Source organism: Phocoena phocoena, chromosome 12 (assembly GCF_963924675.1).
Source record: "Phocoena phocoena chromosome 12, mPhoPho1.1, whole genome shotgun sequence".
Lineage (NCBI taxonomy): Eukaryota > Metazoa > Chordata > Mammalia > Artiodactyla > Phocoenidae > Phocoena > Phocoena phocoena.
In genome coordinates, this window is record NC_089230.1 from 50611347 (window position 1) to 50632301 (window position 20955).

General features: G+C 37.8%; 1 protein-coding gene across 3 annotated transcripts in view; it reads right to left on the reverse strand.

Annotated features, from left to right (window-relative positions):
• The window catches only part of AFG1L (AFG1 like ATPase), a 199920-nt gene that overhangs the window by 149611 nt on the left and 29354 nt on the right, over positions 1 to 20955 (reverse strand). For all 3 annotated transcript variants that reach the window (XM_065889073.1, XM_065889074.1, XM_065889075.1), the window contains exons 2-3: positions 19800 to 20023; positions 2743 to 2794 (exon numbers count right to left, since the gene is read on the reverse strand). In XM_065889073.1, the coding sequence (XP_065745145.1) occupies positions 2743 to 2794; positions 19800 to 20023 (276 nt within the window). The remainder of the gene's footprint in view (positions 1 to 2742; positions 2795 to 19799; positions 20024 to 20955) is intronic.

The following is a 20955-nucleotide window of genomic DNA, read 5'->3' on the forward strand; positions in this document are numbered from 1 at the left end:
TCATTTATAAAACCTAAAAATCTTTTAAATTCTAACTTTTAAGCCTATAGTTGGGAAGCCAAAAAATGACTACTCGAGAGCCCCCTCTAGTGGTGCCCTTTTCACAGCTGACCTCCTGCAGAAGGAGCTGGAAGTGGTATCCTCCACCACTGCCTCCCACCCAAGAAGAATTTTGCTTTCCAACCCCTAACCTTAAAAACAGTCTAGCTTTCCACTGGTGAAATTATCAATGTGGAACAGGTAAGGTTAAACCAGGAGACAGCAAAAAAGGGACTGACAAACAAAAATGTACTTATTATCTTCTAATGTACGGGAGAAATCACTAACCCTGCCATCACCACTCATTCTGCTAGTTTAGAGCTGAAACCTTGTTGTAAGAAAGCCAGCTGCAGGGTAAGAGTGAAGCCACAAAATACTACTACTGCAGCTTTTGACTTCTGCATGAGATATGATAAGCATTTTATTAATAAAAACATTTCAAGATTGAACCATGATGATATCAATGCTCCTGGGGTTCCCGTATTGAGGGTCCATCTGAGCCAATCATCTCAACATACCTATGAAGACAGAGTAGAGTGAAGTGGGCATGACAGAATCCAAGCCAAGGGCAGGAATAAGGAGAGGGAAAGGGATGCTATGAAACAGACATCTCTTTTCCACCAAGTCTCTTTAAAATTTAATATGTTTCCCAAGTCTAAAAAAGAAAAATAATAAAGAATAAGAGCTTGTAAAGGCATTCCGAGGCTATTCTCCCAGCCAGCGAGCCCCCGCAAAATGAGAATTTGACCTATCTTTTATTACCTATTTTGTAAGTATTCTAAACTAAACTGAGTATGGCCACCAAAATGTTCATCTCACTTCCTATTTCAGAATTCCTTTCTCTTCCCCTCTCTACATTATGAAGATGTTCCTAGCCAAAGATTGCCACACACCCAGCCTATGCGAATATCCCATGTTACACATCTTTTCTAATCCCTTCAAACATTCAGATAAATTACATTTATCGTACCTCCTTCAATTCGTTAGAATATGGCTGTATTTTCCAAACTAAAAATCCAACAACTTTCATAGTTGTTGTTGTTGTTGTTTTTTTAAGTCCTTTTGTAGAAGTGGAAACAGTTGTGCCTTACTAACCATCTCCATTTATGGTTAAGTGGTTAAGGTAACAAGAGAAACAAAGATGCAGATTTTAGCAATGACAGAACATGAAAGTGAAGGTATAGGAAGTAAACGTTCTCCAAAGAGGCAAAAAATAAGAGATGACAACAGAATGAGATCTGCTAGCGGTGCCCAAAGGTGCAGACACACAAAACTGCTCAAGTACCTGGTATAAATTAGATTCTAAATAAGAAGCATACATTGGTCTCAAAAATACCAATTAGCCAATGAACTAAGAAAAAGAATAGTTTGAGCTTCTTTCACATTTTTAAAATCTGCAAGTTTGAAGAATCTCTATCATTCACTTTTTAAATACTTTTTATTAGATTTGCTAAATCTATAAATGTAAAACAGGCATTTAGAGGCATTAGTAAACAAATCAGAAGAAGAAGGAGGACCCAAAAAAGAACATTTTGATCTTTAAGGCAGTATAACTACTTATTGAACTTCTATTATTTTTCTTACCCTAAAATTCTTATTAAGATAACGAACCTCTGCCACCACTTCCTCACAATGCAAATTTGTTGATCTCGTTACATTAAATGTGCATTTTGAGTATGTAAAGAACTGAAGGACAAGCCATAAGGTCAAAGGAAGGAGGAGCCACCTTCATGACATCAGTGAAGGTGGGTAACCAGGGAGAGGTTTAAAACTGGAGAAAAAGATTTGATTGAAGGAAATAGAAACCAGAAACAGACAACTTCAGCAAGAATGAAGTCAGGGAAGAAGAAAGACGTTAACTGATTAGGAAAATCCAGAAAGTAAGTGACAGCTCATAAGGTTTCCAAGAAAATGTGAGTCTTTGTGCCAGTGCATGACCAAGGAAATGTTACTACTCATATGTTAAGAACGTCTACTCAGGGACTTCCCTGGTGGCACAGTGGTTAATAAACCGCTTGCCAATGCAGGGGACACGGGTTTGAGTCCTGTTCCGGGAAGACCCCACATGCCGCGGAGCAACTAAGCCTGTGCGCCACAACTACTGGGCCTGTACTCTAGAGCCCGTGAGCCACATCTACTGAGCCCGAGCACCACAACTACTGAAGCCCATGCGCCTAGAGCCCATGCTCCTCAACAAGAGAAGCCACCGCAATGAGAAGCCTGCGCACCGCAATGAAGAGTAGCCCCTGCTCGCCGCAACTAGAGATAGTCTGCGCACAGCAACGAAGACCCAACGCAGCCAAAATAAGTAAGTAAATAAATTTATTTTTTAAAAAAAGTAAAAACAAACAGCTTATTTTTTTTAAGTTATTAACCTGAGTCAAATAGCACTGAGCAATGAGATTCTGGTTTATCTAATAACCTATCTGGAAATGACTTCCTTCCCTGAGATCAACTGACTTTATACATTAAATAATGTTTGCACCCTAACATGCTAACTAATCCTGCCTTCAACTGCAGTCACCCTATGAGAAATAAAAGTAAAAACTAAGATAACTGCACTCCTCTCCTTTCTCCTATTTTACCTCACCTCATCCTGTTCCTGCTGGTAGTGTACTGAGGGATAGAAATGGAAGTTATCCCTGAGTGAAAGCTGGGAAACTTTTTGTTTGGACCACTTAAAACTTATTTTAACACACTTACCAACATCTCCATAAACATACAGGCCCCTTGGAGGTTTGCTCCTTGAAAAAAGCTGCAAATTAAGAACAAATTATAAATCTCCAACATGGAAATAATCGAATATCATCATATACACAGTGTTCCTAACCGTGCTATATATACAGGACTGAAATGGGCTACTGTACACAAGTACAAAAAACTTGATATAAAAGGCTATGAAGCCCCACTTAGGTTTTAATATAGGAGGCAAGAATCATAATAGCTCAGAGCAAGGCTCTGAAGTCACACAACTTAAGTTTACATCCACTTCACAATTTACTAACCATGTAATCTTCCCCCTCTTTCCCAAATGGGCTCCCCAAACAATGACAGCCTAGCTCATTCCCAGCAAACAAGAGATCAGAAGACTTTTTCTGAAGAAAGTGAATGGTTTCCAAAAAGAAAGGCCCAAAGGCACCTAGTGTGGGTTTCTCCCAAAGAAAGAACTGGGTCCCTATCAGATCACCCTACAGTAAAGCATACTAGTCAAACCTCTTAAGATGGAGCCTTCAATCAGTTCATTAGTATCTAAAAAGACTCTAAAACGAATTGACAGCCAAGAATCAACAGAAATTTGAAAAAAAAAACAGAAAAATTCCCATTATGAAAGTTGGAGACCACAGCAAATATACAGGAGGCAAAAAACTCCAAGGAAACAGAGACTACACAGACAGCAAAAGGAAACTTCAAAATAAAACTGTAACCAATATAATTAATATGCTGAGGAAAATAAAAGAAGTTATTAAAACTATAAAGCAGGAACAAAATGCAATTTTTAAAAGGAATATTAAGAACAAGAGAGCACTTTGAAATTTAACATATGGTAGCAGAAACAAAATTCCAGAAAAGGGATTAGAAGATAAGCTTGAGGAAATGTTAAAGAAATACAACAAATAAACAATGAAAGATGGAAAATATAAGAAAATTACAGGATTAATTCAGGAGGTCCAATATCTGACCAAAAGGAATTCCAGAAAGAGGAAATAGAGAAAAAAGAGAGGAAGAAATTACCTAAGATTTTTCTCAGATCTGAAGGACGAAATTTCAAGATTGGGAGGACAGATTATATAAGTGTCCAACACAATGAGGGAAATAAGACCCATACCAAGTCATAATCCTGAAATTTCAGACACCAGGGATATAAAGGAAATCCTACAAACGTCCAAGGTGGCAGTGGGGTGGGCGTTCAGGGGGAAACGTGGTGGGGAGTGGGTGGCTGGAGACAGGTCAGAAACAACCGATAAAAACTTGAATAAAGTTTGAGGGGCAGTGATTTCCAATCCATCCAATCTATCCATCAAGTGTGAAAATGGGAAACTGACATTCCATACATACAGGGTCTCAAAAAACCCTCCGCAACAGAAATAGGAACACCTAGGCTCCATGAAACACAGAGGATCCTGGGGAGAATGCCCTGGTAAGATGGAGGGCTGCTCTCTAGAACCACAGTGGCACAAGCAGGACAAGAAAGCAATCAAGTCCAGACCAAAACAGGAGGATGGAGGCCTCAAAGGAAGAAACAAAATGGAACTTCTCTTTGCCTGATATTATTATCAACCCAAATTACCTTCCTGAATTTTGCTCCACTTAGAAGAGTAACCTTCAAACTATATGACAGTTCCTAGACACCTGTGCAAAAACCAAGGTGAGCCAGAGCTGAGAGAGTTCAGAAAGGGTAAAAGCAGAAAGAAGCGAAGGTTATGCCACTTAGCACCAACCAGAGCAGTCAATATTTTGACAGAGAACATTTTCAAAAGCTAGACTTCAGGATCCACTACCTAATGCTTTTGTTTTTTAATCTGTGGATTCACTCCAGCATGCCTCAGAAACCTCTCTCGCTTTCCTATCCCTCAGCTTTCTCTATAAATCCAGCCTCTGACTCTAGCACGCCCCTTCCAAAAGAACCTTCACCATGGTTTAGGCAAAAGGATCTTCTTTGCTTTGATTCTGCCAGGTGGATATGTCTTCCCTGTGTTCCTCTGCACATTAACTCTCGATCTATTCTTAAATCTCAACTGAAAACAGATGCCACTCCTGCCAAAACCTCTTAGTTGTCTTGGTGTAATATCTTATGTGAACCATTCTTGTACACTGGTTATTCTATTTTCAATTTGCCAGAAAAAAAGCATCATGCTCCTCAATAATTTTAGAACAGCTTCAAATTAGAAAACTTATATACAACCTAATAATCTCTAAGTATATTCTATGCATTAGAAATCTTTTGAAAGCAAATTTTTGCATAAGGTAACTGGAAATGTTATAGCAATTCTTCACATCACATTTTGTAGAAACAGCCCAGGATCTAGTCATGATATAATCAACATATGCTGAACCAATGAAGTTCAAGCCAAAAATTTAACAAAGGTGGGGGAAAAAGATGACATGGGAAGAGCTCAATGCTGCTAAAAAAAAAAAAAAAAAAAATCACTTGGGCCTATCTTCTGTTTTACCCAAACTCAACGTATTTTTGAAAGAGCACTTTGGCAAATATTACAGTACATTATCTATTACATATATAATTTATATTATATTATATTTTATGGCAATATTTAGAAGATGATAAAGAGATATGGTTATAGAGTATCAAAGGAAAAGATTCTCAAACATCTGAGATCACAAATATCTCGTATGGCATAAATACTGTTTAAGAAGCAGATTTTACTCCAAATAAATTGATAAACACAATGGATAATCCTCTAACAATAAATGTTAGACATCATCTATCTAAACTATGTTATATACACACTAAGTATTTTCACTTGGAGAGGCAGGTTAGTTTTCTCCTCATAAAATTTCAGTCTTCCAAAAATTATTGAAATTATTTCAAAGGATTTAAAACTATATTTTAAGGGGAAAATCAGAGGATTGAATGGAGAACAGTAAGACTATTTAGAAGGCTGTAAAATGGGTTCTAAAGAAGTTTTTTAATTCTTTATTCATAGTGGTCAATTCAGGGAGAGTTAGGTTCACACAGTTTTCTTCAAAATAACGACACAGGCAACCACATAATTTACATGCTCCTAATTTACATTTTCTCACAATTTACTCTATTTTTCAGGTCCATTAAATTTCCTTTCCCAATGTTTTAATTTCCTGTAATGTGTTCCTATGTCTCAGAGCACTCCACCCTGGCATAGTTCCTGGGTGCTGGGGTTCTACATGTGCTCCCATCCTCCACAAGCCTCCTTCATCCTGCTCTCTACCCTGGGGGCAACCTTGCTGGCTGGCTGCTAGCTGGGTTCAGCCCCTGGGAGGCACTACTTGCAGGAGATAGGAGGGAGGAGGTGGAGAGAAATCCGGGTCATTCTCTCCCGTTGCTTCCCTGCTTCAGTGCTGTGTCTCTAGCAGAGCTGCATCCCTCCATAATCATTAGGTCCTCATGCCACAGCTACAGCTCTGCAGGCTCCTCCTTCACTCCTCCATCCTTTGTTTGCTGCCTTAGGCCTGCCCTGCCCATGACTCTCTAAGTCATCTCGATTCAGTCTTTAAAGTGCTGTGAACAGTTTCCTGACAGCGCTCTGATACACGCCCAACCTCTAAAATACACCTACTTAACACTGACTAGACAAAGACTTGAAGATCTGAACATGAATAAGTTTCTCTAGTGACCGGTTGTAAGATTTCTCATGTTACTTATATCTTAGGGAATTTGTGAAGTAGGATGATGACACCTTCTCTAATGTGTTTTTGATAAGGATCCAGTGATACTGTATTACAGATTGTGCAGATGGTAAGCTTAAGGATGATGTTGGAAGACAGTGGAAAGCTATCACCTACCTCCACTAAGCATAAAAGATATAAGGAAAGAGTATTAGAGTTGAACTCAAAAGATCTGGGTACAAATTCTGGTTCGGCTACTTATTAGCTATGTGACTCTGGGTAAGCCACATCAACTCTACAACCAGCCATTTCCTTATCTGTTGGGTGCAGGACACGGCACTGGGGAGTTCCCACTCACTGCCCACCTCTGCACACCTAATCACAAGGCCCACTCACTCATGCTGAAGACTGTAAACTTCATGTACTGATACCTGCTTCTATCCAAACCTATGGACCACTAAGAAGAAACATCGCACCCTTTGACACACCCTTCTCAAAGATCTGAACAACATTAATGTACACTTAAGCTATTTTATATCTATACAAACTCTACCAAACAAATCAAGAATACATTCAAGAACATGGAGCACATTTTCAAATACTGTGCATATTCCAAGCCATAAAGGAAACCTCAATAAACTCCAAAGAATCACTGTAGTCCAACCAAAATGGAATAAAATTAGAAATAAATGATGGAAGGATAGCTAAAAATAGAAAAATCTCATACTAAGATATTGACTTTCCCTCACATTCCCTCACGTCCACCCAAACTTCTGGGATTGCAATTTCACATAGGAAGTGGAAGGAGGTCCAACCCAATGCCTTCTGTTTTCTCTTTATAAAGATGTAGACATTTGCTGAAAGTGATAGGGGAAGTGTAGTTCAGCTTGAAGGGAGCTAAGAAGGCTCTAGAGAATCGTTACAGAGAAGAGTGAACTAACCAGTGAAACAGATCTGTTGACAAAATGGAGGGACACGCCTCAGGGCTTTCAGATTGTTCTCAACAATCTTCTATACCTGTGCAGTAGCCATGTCCTTTAGGTGAGAATGATCCCACTCCCAGCTCTATCCTCCACAACTGGATGAGGGGTTCAAGGGTGAGCTTATGACTAAGTTCAGTCAAGCAGAGTTCTGTTGTTCAACTCTAGGTGAAAGAGAAGCTCTAGTCTTCTGGGCAGTATGCTGTGTAGATGTGATGCTAGTTTGCTACTTTGAGATAAGCCAAGCTGAACACAAAGCCAAAATAATCAAGAGGGCAAGATCAAGATCTCCAAGTAAGTAATAGAGTCAGGGGCCTAATACACTGCACCTGAAGCATACTTATCCCTGGACTTCTACATGAGCCAATGATTACTTGTGTTATTTAACCTAGTTTAGTTGGGTTTTCTGTTATTCACAACTGAAAGCATTCTAACTGATGTCATAATATATTTTACTAGGCCATTTTAATGGTTTGATATAAGTATTTATAAAAGTATCTGAAAGTATCTATTCTCAAGAGAGAGCTATAGTAATCAAAACAGTATGGTACTGGTATTAAAACAGACATACAGATCAATGGAACAGAACAGCGAGCCCAGAAATAAATCCACACATATATGATTAATTAATTTATATCAAAGGAGCCAAGGGTATACAAAGGAGCCAAGGGTATACAAACAAGCCAAGATTTAAGGATAGTTTCTTCAATAAACGGTGTTGGGAAAACTGGACAGCCACATGAAAAAAAATGAAACTGGACCATTACTTATATCAAACACAAAAACCAACTCAAAATGGATTATAGACTTCAACATAAGACCTGAAACCATAAAACTCCTAAAAGAAAACACAGGTGGTGAGCTGCTTGACACTGGTCTTAGCAATGACTTTTTGGATTTGATATCAAAAGCAAAGGCAACAAAAGCAAAAATAAACAAATGGGACTTTATCAAACTAAAAAGCAAAAGAAACAATCAACAAAATGAAAAGGCAACCTACCAAACGAGAAAAAATATTTTCAAATCATATGTGATATTTTAGTATCTAAAATACACAAAGAACTCATACAACTCAACAGGAAGAAAACGATCCAATTAAAAGATGGTCAGAAAATCTGAACAGACATTATTTCCAAAGAAGTCATACACATGGCTAAAAGGCATGTGAAAAGATGCTCAATATCACTAATCATCAGGAAATGAAATCAAAACCACAATGAGATATCATCTCACATCTGTTAGAACGGCTATTACCAAAATAATAAGAAATAAGTGTTGGTGAGGATGTGGAGAAAGGGAACCCTCATGCACTGTTGGTAGGAATGTAAATTGGTGCAGCCACTATGGAAAACAGTATGGAGGTTCCTCAAAAAGTTAAAAATAGAGCTACCATATGATCTAGCAATTCCACTTCTGGAAATTTATCCAAATGAAAACACTAGCTCAAAAAGATATCTGCAACTCCTTTTTCATTGCAGCATCATTTACAATAGCCAAAACATGGAAACAACTTAAGTGTTATACACACACACAATGTAAATTATTCAACCATTAAAAAAGAAAGAAATCCACATTTGTGACAAATTGATGGACACTGAGAACATTATGCTATGAGAAATAAATCAGACAGAGAAAGACAGCGTATGAACTCACTTATATGTGGAATCTAAAAATAAAAACTAAACTCATAGGTATCTAGTCAAGAGAGTATGTCAAGTTTAGGAGACTTACTTTAATAAGTATTACAATACTATATACTAAATCAAAAGGGAGGATAATAAGAAGAGCAGCTATCAGAAAAATGTCATTAAAATTTTTTTAAATGATATGAATAAATTGCCAATTGTCCAATAAGGAAATGTGCTGATGTCACAAGTGTTTGGGGTCCTAGCTGTTATGCATTTAGTGATGCACTCCAAACCACTAAATTTAGTAAAAATTTTATGATTTGAATTTTATATACATAAAAGCCCACTTCCACATAGAGAATCTTTTGAACGTGAGGACTATACTTTTTAAAGTAAATATCTGATAATTATTCTATCAAAATTTTATTAGACAGAGTCAAATGTAAAGCATGATTACTGGATTCAAACACACACAGTTAAAAGAACATTTGGGGGACAACTGAAGAAATCTGAATATGGGCTTCATATTTAGGATTGCCAGATAAAATACAGGATGCCAGGTAAATTTGAATTTCACACTGATATCAAATAATTTTTTAGTACATGTATGTCCTAAATATTGCATGGTACATATATACACTAAAAAACTATTCATTATTTACCTGAAATTCAGGTTTATCTGGACATGCTGTAATTTTGTTTGCTAAATCGGGTGGCCCTATTTTAGATATCATTACATCAATGTTAAGTTTCTTGGGTGTGATAATGGTAATATAGTTATTCAGGAAAACGTCCTTGTTAGGAAATACATAATGATGTTTTTAGAGGTCAAGTGTTATGATGTTACAACTTACTTTCAGATGATTAAAGAAAAAATATTGAGAGAGAGAGAGAAAAAAAGAAAACAAATGTGGCAAAATGTTAACCATTAGTGCTTTTAAGTGTACTGTTGAAATTTTTCAAAATAAAAAGTTGCGAAAAACAAAACAAAATCTGGTAAGGTGATTAATTACTGTATTACTTTTACTTTTGAACTAAGTCTAAAATTATTCTAAAATATCTACATATTTGCATTTTAGACAATTGCTTTCAAAACTATTCCTTTAACTCCTGCAAAGTAAACATTTGCCATCCATCATTCCAAATATTTTGATTTAATCATTCTAACTTTATCCTTTGTTCCTTATGATATTAAAATTCTAGCATTAAAAATAATCCCAGGTGGGCTTCCCTGGTGGCACAATGGTTGAGAGTCCGCCTGCCGATACAGGGGACACCGGTTCGTGCCCCGGTCCGGGAAGATCCCACATGCCTTGGAGCGGCTGGGCCCATGAGCCACGGCCGCTGAGCCTGCGCGTCCAGAGTCTGTGCTCCACAACGGGAGAGGCCACAACAGTGAGAGGCCTGTGTACCGTAAAAAAAAAAAAAAAAAATCCAAGGTGATTCTCATCAAAGTTATAAATTAAAACAGCATGTCCTCCACCTTTCTGGGTTACTGTCTACCTGCTAGTCAAGTATAATTTCCATTAGGACAATTAGATAATAAGGGTGATGCTTTAAAATAAAGAGTTGGTTTCATTTGTTTAAAATGTAGGAATACTCCTTTTCCTGTTTCTCCCTACTCCCCTCACCATTCCATTACTAACTCCTAAAATGATAGTGATTCCAGCTGGAATACAGAGCATAATTACATCTTTTAAAAACAAGCATTATATCATTCTCAACATAGACCACTGTTTAATAAAAGTAGATCACTTCAGGTTTCTAAGACGATCATTAAAGCTAAAGAACTGAACTATATGTTAGCACCCACAAATGCTCTTTAAATGAAAATCTTTTTTTAAATGCCATCAGCTGATTTGCAAAAGAACCCTTGTAACCTAAAGTACACCAATTTGTTCAGTTTACTAGTATAATTAAGCCTTTTAAGTACCTAAATAATAAACAAGTGTGGGGGGCAGAGTTTAAACCTCTACAACTAGCATAAGAAATGGCTCAATTTCTGATTATAACAGAATTTGAAGATGCAAATGACTTTTTAATGTTGCATGCATTCAAGCAACAAGCATTTCTAAGTGCCTATGTGTGTCAGTGGGAGACAAATGACAGGAGGCAATTTCTCCAGCAAATCCTTCCAGTTCACTCACTCCTGATATACGAATTCTGGACTAGCTTAGGTGAAGATAAGCTAGGTGTGACCTACTCCAGTCCACCACTTGTTCAGAGGGATGTCCAGGACTTAAGCATAATTCTCAAACCTACCTGGAGTTTATCAAAAGAAGGATGTAGAAAATATTCCTCAGTCTGAACCTAGTTGAGGTTCTGAATTTGAGGGATTAAAGTGGCCTTCCAGGCTTCTCCTGGATTTTCAAAGAACTGACACTATAGAGGAAATGAGAACACAAACATGTCCACAGAGAAGCAAGTGAATATAAAAACTCACAGAGGGCTTCCCTGGTGGCGCAATGGTTAAGAATCCGCCTGCCAATGCAGGAGACACAGGTTTTAGCCCTGGTTTGGGAAGATCCCACATGCCGTGGAGCAACTAAGCCCGTGCACCACAACTACTGAGCCTGCGCTCTAGAGCCCGCAATCCACAACTACTGAGCCCATGTGCCAGAACTACTGAAGCCTATGTGCCTAGAGCCCATGCTCCGGAACAAGAGAAGCCACGACAATGAGAAGCCCACGCACCACAACGAAGAGTAGCCTCTGCTCACCTCAACTAGAGAAAGCCCGTGCACAGCAATGAGGACCCAACGCAACCAATAAATAAATTAATTAATTTTTTTAAAAAAACAATAAAACTGACAGAGACACCTATGCTCTCACACAGACATATGGATAGGCTCACAGCCACCAGGACAACTGCCTTCAGAGTCAGCAGAGAATTATTTTGTGAATCTTCAGTGATTGCTTTGTTATTCATTCAAATCTTCATGTTTTTTTCATTTATTCCAGAAACATGGATTGAGCATTGATCACCTACTTTGTATCAGGCAGTGAGCTAAGTTCTGCAGACCTACAAGATCCAGAAAACAATGACATGGTATTTACTAAAGGAGCATGTGGTCACCAGATGGGCCATGTGAGACAGGCTACAGTAAAAGGATGGGGGGACAGGCAGCCTTAACAAAGACCCAAAGGCAAGAGAAGGCCCCAGTCTTGTCTAACAATCTTCAAGTAGCTTGTCACAGCTGCTGCTTTTATTGCCAGCAGAGAACAAAGACAGATGAGGCTGGCAAGAGACAGGGACATACGCCTTAATTAACCTTAATTATACCTGTATCCTTGGCTCCATGGATACATAGTACATAGTGAGGACCAACTCTTCTTGTTGTTGTTGAACTGAATTTATATATGATAATTCCAGGCATTCTGATAAACAAAGAGATACATTTTCTAGCTAAGCATGATAAATTTTTCTGTAAAATGAAAAATCATTTGCTTTTCCCAGCTACACAATAGAACTTCTTTCCCCAGTGCTCACCTTGAAGATGTATTAATCTCCTAAAGGACAAGAAGACACTTGGCTAATTATTTCCCCAGTATGTAAAATGGACACATTACCTGGAAAAGACAAACTGCTGAACATGGGGTAAGATTAAGTCCAATGTACATAGAACTCAGAAACATCTGGCATTCATGAAAAAGATTTAAGGCCAAGAAAACTCAGCTCATGAGATTCCAGAAAGAGGAAAGAAGTTTCATCGCTAAAAACCTCTTACTAAGATATTCCCTATGTCTTGCTGAGTACTTTTTGAGCTAATAATACCCCTTCCTCACTCAGTCTATTCGTAAAAAGCAAATGCTGAACTAGTAGAGTCTAGAATTATATTATCAGGAAAAGTTATAATTTCCTCAAAATTATTTTCTTAAATCAACTAACCTGTTGAAATATCTCACAGTTACACTTAAAAATATTTTTATTATGGAATATTATAAACACGCTAAATTGGAGAAAATACTGAATACCTGGTTACCTGCCACTCAGCTTTATCAAATCTTTATATTTTGAAATATTTATTCCAAAATTTAATAACACATTAGATAGAGTTGAAGCCCCCCCTTTGTGCCCTTCTTGCTCAGAGTTAACAATCCTAATTATGAAGTTTATCATCTCAACATTCCATTTTAAAAAATACGTTCTGATTTACTTATCTATTTTTGTGGCATCTGCTAGTTATCACCCCAAAACAGACTCTTCTTTGTCCATTTTTCTACTAAGTTGTTTGATTTTTTTTTCTATTTTTGGTAGGAGTTCTTTATATATTCTAGATATATATAGTCAATTATTATAGTCAATCTATTAGTCAATTACTTTTGATGCAAATATTTTCTCCCAGTCTGTGGTCTGCCTTTTCACCTTTCTATGGTGCTTACTGTTGACTAGAAGTTTTAAATTTTAGTAGAGTCAAGTGTATCCAACTTTACCTTTATAATTTAAACTTTCATATCTTGTATAAGAGAGTCTTCCTTTCCCCAGGTTCACAAAGATAACCCTCTATATTTTCTTCAAGAAGTTTTAAAATTTCACTTTAAACTTAGAACACTGACACTATGGAATTTATGTTTATGTTCAGAGAGGTAGGTACCTAATTTTATTTTCCTTTTCACAAAGATCATCAACTGTCTCATCCCTGCTTACTGACTAGACCATCTTTTTCCCACTGATTTTCAGTGTCAACTCAATGGTATATCAAGTCTCCATGTATCTCCTAGACTTCCTATTTTGTTCCATTTGTCTGTTTGTCTATATAATAAATCAGTGAATAGTTCTGTCGACTAGAGGCAGGTATACATAAAGGGAAGTAATGAAAAATCAGATTGGAAAGCTAGACTAAGTACAGTTCCAAGAGAACCTTGAATACTATTAATGGTCTCCCACCAGCCCTCAAATCTAGTCAGGAAGCAGTCATCCATCTATAGCAGGGGTTGGCAAATTATGGCCTATAGGCTAAATCCAGTCTGACATCTGTTTGTCTAAATAAATATTTATCAGAATACATTTATTTTTTAATTATCCATAGCTACTCTGACTACAATGGCAGAACTGAATAGCTATGACAGAGATCATATGGCCCCCTAACCCTAAAAGATTTCCTACATGGTCCTTTACAGAAAATATTTGCCAACCCCTGATCTAGAGACCTGACCAGAATCTCAGCATAGATTCCATGGCTCTAATGCCTCCTTATGGCCTACATAATTCTGCTGCCATAACCAAAGTAGTCATTTTTGGTGGACAATGACAGATAAAATTCCTATCTCAGACATTATAAAATAGGGCTATACCCCTTTTCTTTAAATTTATTTTAAGGAATTTATAAAAGACATTCTCATCTGGCAAGGGGGTGGTGGGGGAGAACTGGATGAAGGTGGTTAAAAAGTACAAACTTCTAGTTATAAATAACAGGGATGTAATGTACAACATGATTAATATAATTAACACTCATGTATGTTATATGTGGAAGTTGTTAGGAGAGTGAATCCTAAGAGTTCTCATCATAAGAAAAAAGTATTTTTTTCTTTCTCTTTTATTTTGAATCTACAGGAGATGATGGATATTCACTGGACTTATGTGGTAATCATTTCATTATGCATGTTAAGTCAGATCAGTATGCTCTATACCTTAATTATACAGTGCTATATATCAAATATATCTCAATAAAACTGGAAGAAAAAACTCAAAAAAAAAAGACATTCTCATCTACGTTGACGGCATAATTTTACCTTCAGAACCATGACAAAACTTAAAATGTAATTGGATACATTTGTTAATTATTCTGGAGACTGAAGCAGGCCCATTACACTCTCTCAAATTTCAGATTTTAAATGAGTCTTTGGCATGTGTTAGTTCTCAAAAAACAATGCAGTTTGACTCACTTCCTTACAAATAATGCTGTCATTGGGTTAGGACATAATCTTTTGTTTCGGCTTTCATAAAAATTTGATACAAGAAAATATTCATTTAAAAATATTTCTGGTCTTTAATAAAGCTGTAGCTATAGATGTCTATTTCATACTCAGTGTTGCTTATGATGTTCTGAAGGATAAATTACCAGGAAACAGGGAGGCTTTACCTAAATCACACTGCTCAACCTACTTCACCTATAGGAAATGCCAATTCTAAGAAGAGGAACGGAGAGTGTAAGTTCTCACTTCCTTAGCTGGGGGAGAGAAGGGAGGAACTGAGGAAAAACCAGCAAACTGCCTAGTCTTGGATAAATAACTGAAGCGACCCAGACAATAGGCCTCCTGCATCTCCTGAGAGAAAATTCCACAGCCCAGCATTCCAGGTATCCTATTCATGGCCTCCAGGTGCTAGAAGCCAGATCACAGAAAGCACGAAGACCTTAGATGAGCCAGATTCAAGGCAACACAGGTCGTCTCTACCTGCTATATGCATTGTTCTTGGCAGAGTGAGGAGAGGTATCCAAATAAAAGACCATAGGTTGTAAAAGGAAGTTTGAAATAATAATTTCTCGTGAGGGAAAAGCAAAATTATTTTGTGAAGAGCAGGAGAAAAGGAAAAGGAATTTTGTTCCCCACTCCTCTTCCCAATTCCCAGGTCTCTCTGGCTATGGTTTCTCCTCCCCAGAGATGAAAAAACCTGGCTGCCTGTATACACCTGATTAATGGAAACAGAGACTTTCAGAGTAGCTCCACACTCTTTAATTCTCTCCCTCCATGACTCTAGAAATGCTTGATTTGGCTGTGTAAAAGTAATTCTAGTTATAGTGATTTACATGAACTACTTACTTACCATTTATGCCTAATTACCTCACAGCACAATAACAATTATGCATACATTAAATGTGTCAGATTAACCTGGCTATAAGTTTTATTTGATAACAAAAGTAAAGTATTCATAAATGCTTATTCTTTATAGTTTGTTGCTCATATAGCATAGTCATCTGCTCATAACTTTTTCAAATTTTTACTAAAGAAAACATTTTTATGTAGGTAGGTGAAAGCAGCCTAATAGTCTGCCACCAATTTTTTCTCACTGACTAATAATTCTGGCATTTTGTGAAGAAGGTGCATTTTATTCTAACATTATGGCTTACCCTTACAGAAAGTTTCTTAGGAGTACAATTTTTTTTAACAAGTCCACCAAAATGAATATTTAAACATCTGCATCAAAATCAAATGCCCATATATGCTAACTGAAATAAGTCAGACAAAGACAATACTGTATGTTCTCACACGCAGAATTTTTAAAAAGCGTAATTCATAGGATGGTGGTTACCAAGGGCTGTGGGGTAGGGGAAATGGTGAAATATTGGTCAAAGGGTACAAACTCTCAGCTATAATATGAATAAGTTCTGGGAATCATGGTGACTATAATTAACAATACAGTATTATATACTTGAAAGTCGTTAAAAAAAGTAGATCTTAGGGGCTTCCCTGGTGGCGCAGTAGTTGAGAGTCCACCTGCCGATGCAGGGGACATGGGTTCGTGCCCTGGTCCAGGAGGATCCCACATGCCGCAGAGCGGCTAGGGCTGTGAGCCATGGCCACTGAGCCTGCACGTCCGGAGCCTGTGCTCCGCAACGGGAGAGGCCACAGCAGTGAGAGGCCTGCAAAAGAGTAGATCTTAAATGTTTTTACTACAAAGAGAAACAGTAATTATGTGAAGGGATATAGGTGTTAACTAACTTTATTATGGTAATCATTTTGCAATGTATACAGGTATCAAATCATCACATTGCACACCTTAAACTTACATATGTTATCTGTCAATAATATCTCAATAAAGCTGGGGGAAAAATCAAATGTCCATGAAATTATAAACCCTATTTACCAAAATCAAGAACTCTACATACTAACAAAGTTCCACTGCTGGAAAACCTAACAGTCCAAAGTTTCCTTCTCTGATAATCAGCATATCAGTCTTTATTTGTAGAAGAAGTAGGTCTGTGGCACCTTTAGAATCTTCAAAACTAAAGCTTTTATATATGCTTTATTCAAATTACATTTGATATTTGGATCTTTTTCAATGTTTGAAAAACATTGAAAAACAATGATTTGGTGGGCTAAAGAAACTATAGGACAAATACTATCATAAAGAGATGTCGATCCATTTACTAAACATTCATTCACATATGCATTGGGATTTAACAAATATAAGCTTTCATTAGACACATTTGAAGCTACCTGACTTGTCAAATTTCCTCCTTACATAAGAATTACCCAATAAAACCAGGGCCTCTAGACAGAAAGTACTGCATTTACTTACTGCTAAATAGCTATCTATTTACTAGGCAAATCCAGCATAGCCAATTTATAAATCAAAGGTGGAAGTATGGGAAAATACCCTTAAGAAGAGCCAAATAATAATTTTAAAGAAAAAAATAGGTTGTTGAATTGGCAACCAGATAAGTTAATTTAAGGAATATTTTATTAAGGAATGGAAGTTCACCACCCCCTGTAAGATGAGCCCTAGGGATGATACAGAGTGGGGAGGAGGAAAAGGACTGTATTTCCAAAAGGGAGAGGGCTAGAAAGGGAATAAGATACAACAGTCATGAGAGAAATTTAACTTTCAGATAACAAAAAAAAAAATCTGGTAAGTAAAACATCTTGTTTCCTGGCTGTGATACATAACAAAGTTGTTATTTTATTTGGAAGACCTCCTGTATTGCAAACTATAATTAGGTATGCAGTACCTAAGCAATCTGTATTTTCCAAACTTTTTGCTTCTTGACTCACCCATCAACTTTTGGAAACACAGGAAAAAGAGAAAACGTTGGCCATCAAAAGGGATAATTCATCATTATTTCCCATAACCATTGTTCTGGATTAGCTAACACACTCTGGCTCCCACACTCACAGTCCACTTCTGAGGGAAACCACCCTGCTCACGGGAGCCCTGGATGGCACCTTATACAGAGATCCAATCTTTGTGCTAACTAGCAGCCTCTGGAAAACTGGTGTGAAAGCTCTGCCCAAACAGGGATGAAGTGTTTCGGTGGACTGTCAGATTTTTACTCAGGAATTTAAACCATGGATACAAGAAAAGAACCGAGAAGCTGGTAGAATGAACAGAAGTGGGTAAGGGCATGGGGAAAAGGAACAAAGAGTAAGCAGATTATGTGAATGGCAGGGTTCTGGAGAATCAATGGGTACCTCCTACTACAAGTCATCAAAGCTTTCAGAGCCACTAACACTGCTGAAAGCTGGCACAGGCTCTGTGAGGCCTGGCTGAGCGATGGAGATGCCCTTCATTGCTATTTTCTTATGTAATCTTATTCTACATCTCCATTTCTCTCTCAGACCTAAATAATTCTCTATTCCTTTTAACCAAAAGATGTTAACACAATGGCAGCCTTTTCCTTATATAAAAATAAAACTATTTCATTATACTCTGAAGTGCTTTTTAAAACGTAAAATTACTTTCAGTAGAGTTTTTAAATAAAGTACTACTAACACATTGTTATACAATACCTTTCTTATAAAGATCTTATAATAAAAGAATATTTGTGTAGCGGGGTCGGGGGAGGAGGTTTGGTCAGTCAGTTAAAGGAAAAGTAGTTTCTTAGGTTGAACAATATTCTAACTCTTATAACTATTAATACCCCTCATGATTTGAGGATGACACCACTGATGACAATGGCTTCTACAGCAGGATAAGGAATGGGAGTTTTCCTGGTGTCTCAGAATTTCAGCAAAAACTCAAAGCTGAGGACAAGGGGAGACAGGTCCCCCTACACACTAAAGAGAGGCACTAATTGTATCCATGCAGGAATTACTTAAAAAGAGAAAAAAAAAAGTCAAAAAACAGCCCTAAAACCAAAGTAATCAAGGCAGAAAGCTGTTAGCTGGGTAAAGAATTCTGTGGCATTTCCCCCAGATGAACCTCATGCCAAGTGCAGGGGGTCCCCAAGAGAAACATCCAAGGAGATTAGCATTAAGGAAAAAATGGGGTGGATACTCATTTAGGTGAGAAAATCTACAGACAGCTACCAAAGCAGGGAGTGAAAGAACTCATGGAATAACTTGACACGTGTCCCCAGGAGTATAGGGGTGCACAGGACAAAGACAGACACTGGTGCTTGCTTCTTATATCTGCAGAAGTCCAAGGGCAGGAGACTGACTGAAGCTGCCCATGCAGAAGGGGTTGGAGAAATGAGATGTTATACTTCCCGTGGCCTAAGTAGATGCCATAAAGGTGACCTGGTTAGCGCTGTCCCGAAAGGACCCCTCTAAGAAGGCTAAGTGCAAGGGCAAGGCCGTCTCAGCCCCACGTAGTGGTGTGAGGTGTTCCGTTAGAGTCGTAAGAGGTCAGTCACAGAGTGGAGCAGCAGGGAGGTCCTCATGGGAGTCCTGAAGAATCCACCCAGTGCCCCTCACAGAAAGCTAGCATGTCAGCATCTACCACACAAAAGGCCCTTAACTGGTCACTTCAGACTCTGCTGTTTCACTCTAATCTTCTATCCCCCTCATTCTGAGCCTAGAGAAGCCAAGCGAGCAGAGAGAGGAGAAGAGAGAGAAGAACAAGGCACCCCCTCTTCTCTGCTGCTGATCCTGGGCCAGGCCTAACCTAGAGGGAGGGAGAAGCTTTGAAATGCACACAAGTTTTCACTTTGACTGGTATTTAGGGTTTTTTTTTTTAAATACCTCAATATGAAGCTATCTGAATCCCGCTGAAGGTGAAAGAAAGCTATGGCACATCAAGAGGTCAGAAATGGGGATCCAACAGAGCTTGTTTAAAGGAACTGGTAGGAAATTTTCAAGCTCTTTCATCATTGTACCCAACTGCATTTAATCCATTTTTTAAATGCTTACATTTTTAACTGTTCAATCTTTAATGTCACACAAACCTTACCTTAGAAAAAAGGCCTTCTGCCTCTATACTGTATCCTTTGAGGTCCTCATGTAATTCCTGCAAACACTGTATGACTCTTCTTTGATGTTCATCGTCCTTTAGCTCACGAGCTTTGATCAGAAAGTCATAGTGGTCCAGTGGTCCATGGCAAACAGCTAAAGCTTTTGAATAAACCTCTGTAGCAGCAGTTGGAGACATACTCTTGGCTGTCTGAACTGTATAGGCTATAAACAAAAATATATATAAAATTCTAGACTTTCTGAAATGAAGATATTTCATAGTGCTCTACATTATTTCTTAATGGCCACATTAAAAATTTAACCAGTTATAATTATATTTGAGCAGTTGTTATAAATATCACTTTGATGAAAATAATAATATAAAACACATTTTGTAACATAAATATATTTATAAATGTCTCAGTTTAATAAACCCCAAACTCATAAGCTATCACTACAACCCCTCTTCCAGGAAGAATGGAATGTCTGCTTTGCCTCCACTCCAATGAATGAGCCACCTTGGTTCGTCACATCCTTCTTCACAGCAGGGGTGGTACATTTCTTTGCATTAGGCCTAAATCTGGTTCTTCAGTAAGAAGATAGAGACTTAGACACTAGTCACAAAGGGTTTTCTACTGCCTCTTTATTCGCTGTCTAAAACAACACAGCATTCAGATGTTACCACATTGAATTCAGCACACTGCTTGCGAGACTCCTTCCCTTTTCCATCACCTTTAGGTTGAACACAAAGAGTTGAGACACAACAGAGTGTCTGTTTCAAAGCAGGGAGGTGTGTTAATCCTTTTTTTAGCTTCTTGGGGAAGAAAATTGATTGTCTGTGGTAAGGTCCAGTTATAACTCCATTCCTTATCTGGGGCAGGTTCAGTGAGCAGCAAACTGGCACATTTTTAGACAAAGATTTTACAAGGGTATTTTGCCATTGTTTCTCTTGTTCCATTGAATACCATGTTTCCTTTATTTCAATAATATGAAAACTACGTAATTTAGGAAAAGAATTAACAGTCACAACATTATTTCCATCATTTTCTAAAAAAGGAAAAAAAAAATCCTTAAATATACCATGACTGTTGGGGATAGGGCAGAGCTATCCTCTAATAACTGCTCTCCCTTTTTCTGAATAAAGGTTTTAGCTGGGT